At 44.3% G+C, this 4,286-nt stretch overlaps 1 protein-coding gene across 2 annotated transcripts; it reads right to left on the reverse strand.

The window, feature by feature from the left end:
- Window positions 1–234: 234 nt before the first annotated feature.
- On the reverse strand, window positions 235–3,398 carry LOC148010794 (uncharacterized). 2 transcript variants are annotated; one of them, XM_087672091.1, is made up of 3 exons: window positions 2,732–2,934; window positions 1,991–2,364; window positions 235–1,869 (listed from the first exon to the last, which is right to left on the reverse strand). In XM_087672091.1, the coding sequence occupies exons 2-3, from the start codon at window positions 2,351–2,353 to the stop codon at window positions 535–537; spliced, it is 1,698 nt and encodes a 565-aa protein (XP_087528217.1). In that variant the 5' UTR covers window positions 2,354–2,364; window positions 2,732–2,934; the 3' UTR covers window positions 235–534. The 2 variants fall into 2 exon arrangements, with proteins under 2 accessions (XP_087528217.1, XP_087528216.1); XM_087672090.1 differs by lacking the exon at window positions 2,732–2,934 and adding an exon at window positions 2,961–3,398 and having other exon boundaries at window positions 236–1,869.
- Window positions 3,399–4,286: the final 888 nt, after the last annotated feature.

Below are 4,286 nucleotides of genomic sequence, written 5' to 3' on the forward strand. Positions count from 1 at the left end.
TCGCTGTCATTGCTATATTATAGCACGTCCTAAGTCACACCCTGAAGTATATCTTCTCCTGGACCGATGAGGCTCAGGCTGGGTGTACACATCAATCCTAATCTAATCACAAGCCTTGTACTTTCTTTTCTTTTCTGTATCTGATCAATCACATGTCCAATCATGCATACGCGCATATGCAAAGAAAGCATGCGTTTGCACGTGTCAACATGTGCATTGGGACTTCCATTGATAATAAAGACAACATAAAAGAACATCTTGATCATCAATGAATTCAAAAATTTCCAACTAAAATTTGGCAATTCAAGGAGGGGTGATCTCATTAGTTCAATGAGCACCCTTGTATCACAAGACTTCATACTCATCTAACACCGATGTTGCATGAGGGATCAAGGGTTAGAGTGGTCAAGTTAGGCTAACTGGACATGTTATACTGATTGTGCAAGGTGGTACTAATGGAACTAGCTTCTGTTGGAAGGTGTGATCACAGGTCACACTACTGGGGGGGGGGAGGGGGGGCAAGGGCTCAAAATACTAGTCCGATTGGGCAAAGAAGCTGTGGCGGCCATGTCTGATGATGTTGTGAGGACTGATTGTAATGCTGATGGTGTTGGGGTTGGGGGTGGGGGTGGGAGGTGGTTTGCTTGGAAGAGGAGGATGATGATGGAGGTGATCATCATCATCATCATCATCATCATCATGGTCAATGGCATTGCCATTGTTATGTATATTGATGTTGATGTTGTTGCTATAGTTGCTATGGTGGTGGTTGTTGCTGTCATCATTACGAGTACTGGTAGAAGAAGATAAGTCACCAGCAGCTGCTCTAAGCTTGCGCATCTCAAGCACTCGTCGGTGGGAGTTGGAGTGAAGGCTCTCAACAAAGGTGGGGCTGGCAGCAGGCCTGTACTCTGGGAACAGCCTCCCAGATTTGTACCTCACCCCACATGCATTGCACAGGGTCTTAGGCCCCTTGGGCCCTGCCCTCCACTGTGGTGTCTTCTGAGAGCCACAGTGCAAGCACCTCCTCCCCCCATTGCTGCTCTCATTCATGCCCCCAGCCTGATCATCATCAGTGCTCATCCACCCTTCCTCCATACTCTTCTCCTCTTTGATGCTTACATGCTTGACCACCTGCACCTTCTTCTTGATCATCTTTGACTTGCTGTTGGAGAGCCCTCCATAGCAACTGCTGCTGCTGCCATACTGACTGCCCAGCCCCATGCCCTTGCCATAGTTGATGCTCAGCTTGCTGGTGCTGGTTGGCTGCTTCCTCTTCTTCTTCTTTGCAGATTGCTGTATCTTCTCTAAAATGTCATAGTGGTGGTAGTTGTAGGTCTCTGTGTTGTCAGGGAAGGGGATGTTGGTAGAGGTGCTTGTTGTTGAGGACACATTAGAAGTTTCCAAAATGCTCTCAGAAGCTTCTGTGGAGAGTATCTTGGTGTTCCAGAAGCACACTGCTGCATGGCTGAAGGCTCCTCCTGTCCTTACACACCTCTTGCTTCTAATTGTATTGGCAGCTCCCCCGCTATAAAATTGCCCAACTATAAGCTGTGGGTTAGTGATACCACACCCCATCAATCTTAATTGATGCTCACTTTCACTGAAAGAGCTCTCCACAACAGCCTTGTTCACTGCCTCTAATGGTGCAACTGTGCTGGGATCAGAACTCTGCAGTGCTTCTTCTCTTCTCTCTACTCCTATGTTATCTAATTTTCTTTTGACTTCAGATGATTGCTGATGTTGATCACCATCAGCCTTGGTACTATTGCCATTGCAGGGTAAAGGTGACCCTTCATACTCATGGATAGAAGAAAACGACTCTTCGACGAAGTTTGACAGCCATTCCAGTTCTGCCATTTCTTCACACTGCATCAAACATCATAAGTATGTGATCAAATGAGAATTGCTCTCCCCTGAATAAGAATTGCTCTCTCCTAACTATATATAGATGATTTGCCACATATTGAATTGGAACTCCAAGGCTTACCGGTATACATAGCTCATCAGAATCAAAGACATTGGGCAGTTGGGCACTTGAACCGGCCTGTAATTTGGAGTTGTTTGAAGCAGTGGAATATGAGGATGATGAGGAATTACAGAAGAATGTCATGTTTGTAAGCGTGGAGTGAGAAGCATTGTCATGAAATGTCTCAGATGAGCCTCCTACAGCATCGTCATTGGAGAAGTCCAAAAGGTCATCTACGTTGCCAAATAGGTCACCATTCTCTTGCATCTCTTCGACCATCGGATTGCCCTTGTTGGAGCAATACACTCTCACTGGGTTATCTGCAATGGCAACGCTATAGGAGCTGTAGCCCTGAGGTTGGTAAGTAGCAACGATCATGTCCATAACCTTCGGCCCTGCACATGCCAGAATTTGAACCAATGATGAGACACCAGAGTACATGTCAAAGGTGCAAAAATGTTTGATTAACACATATATGAACATCTTGTCATTGCTGATCAAACGTGCAAATATGTTTGATTATAACACACGTAATGACATCTTGCCATTGTTGATCAAATTAGGTAAATCCAATTGCAAAATCCTTTGATTGCTCATTATATAATTTCATTTCCAGAGACGCACTTAAGCTGCTGACTATATTAACTGAAGAGACACATTGACGCCAACTAAACCCAATTGCAAAATCCTTAATTGGTGATGGTATAGTCTGCGGAGGCACATATAGCCAGCTAAACCCAAGTGAAGAATCAAAGAACTCACAAAACCATGAATTCTGGCTCGCACATAAAATTGAAGCTAATAAACCCAAGTTTCGCTAGACTCAATTGCAGAACACTCAGTGAGAAGAGTGGGAAATTGAAGCCAAATTTAGCTAAACCGATCCACTGCGCAAAGCAGACAGGTAGAAGAAGAGTGGGAACATAAACCCAAATTTAGCCAAAACCAATTGCAAAAGTATTCAGGTAGAAGAGTTGGAAAATGTCCTTACCTACTGTTATGATTAATTGAAAGGGAAGCCAATTGGCTAAAGCTGCAGGGTCCAAGGGGAGAGTGAGGGGGAAGAAAGCGAGATGAAGGGAAGTTATTGGAGGTAATGATGGAAGCAAATGCAGAAGAAGAAGAAAGAGAAGCGGAGAAGGGAGGGGAAGGAGGATGGAGGAAGAAGAAGTTGAGCTAATATGATAGGAGCCCACAGAGAGAGAGAGAGAGAGAGAGAGAGAGAGAGAGAGAGAGAGAGAGACACGCGTAGTATAAGAAAGTCTTAGATCACAGACCCACAAGGGAGAAAGGGTAGGAGCATTAAGCTGCTATAAGAGAGCATCCACTCTCAATGTGATGCATCATGATCCATACTCATCATGCATTCACACGATTGACTGTTTATAAAAAGTATTCCAATTCAACAACACAAAACAGCTGCCACCCTCCACTCACACTCACGAACCCTCCCCCTTGATCTCTCTGTGTCCGTGTGTGGCACATGACCAGGCCATTCGCACCCCCCCCACATAATTTGGGAGAGTTTTAATACTTCGTGCTTAACAAGGGTCATGCCTGCCTTTCCATTCGAGCTTCCTTGCAACAGCATTTCAATTAAAATGCAGCTTTGTGGCCACGCAGACCCGTCGTGCTCCCACGTCCCTTTAAGCGCGTTTACACACGCATAAAGATAGTGGAGCCTCTAGGATATAAAGTACTATAGCTAAACTTAGAGTCACACTTCCATTGTAGCGCCCCCCCCTCCACCCAAAACCCCAACTAACCCTCGTTCCATAACATATGCATAATAAACCTCATTCCATAAATACATGCATGTTACTTATTGTACATATGTTCGAGAATTTCACTCTTGCATGCACTACCAAACCCCCTCTCCCAAACTTAGCAACACTTGCCATTTTAGCCTAATAATCCCCCATATCTATGCCATTTCAGCCCCCCCCCCTTTGCACTAACCCCTATATCTTGACTCATGCATATTAAGAATATATATCTTTTTAAAGTTTCCATAGTGGTTCCCCCCCTCTCCCGAGGAAACCGATAACATAATATAGAATATGCACTTTATGAAAAATATAGCCATTCATTGTTCTACATACATGTAACCCCTATATCATCACATATGCATGCATATTACCCTATATCATGGTACATGCATTTTTGTGACGACATATTGTACAATGTTTCATTACTCTTACACACGCCTCAAGCAAAAGTACATCAAATGACCTCCTAAGCCTAGTCACAACTTGCTTCTCAACCTTTTGCATGGACCTCCAACACAACTATACACCCACCACTACACCATGGGTAA

This window comes from Lygodium microphyllum, chromosome 29, assembly GCF_053477565.2.
Source record: "Lygodium microphyllum isolate KBCC chromosome 29, Lygodium_microphyllum_v1.1.10, whole genome shotgun sequence".
Taxonomy (NCBI): Eukaryota; Viridiplantae; Streptophyta; class Polypodiopsida; order Schizaeales; family Lygodiaceae; genus Lygodium; species Lygodium microphyllum.

Bases quoted from the DNA above. Each gene is read 5' to 3' on its own strand.
- LOC148010794 (XM_087672091.1), bottom strand. From the start codon at position 2,353: ATGGACATGATCGTTGCTACTTACCAACCTCAGGGCTACAGCTCCTAT. The intron at 1,870-1,990 runs GTAAGCCTTGGA...TGTTTGATGCAG, and splicing joins CTGATGAGCTATGTATACCG to TGTGAAGAAATGGCAGAACT.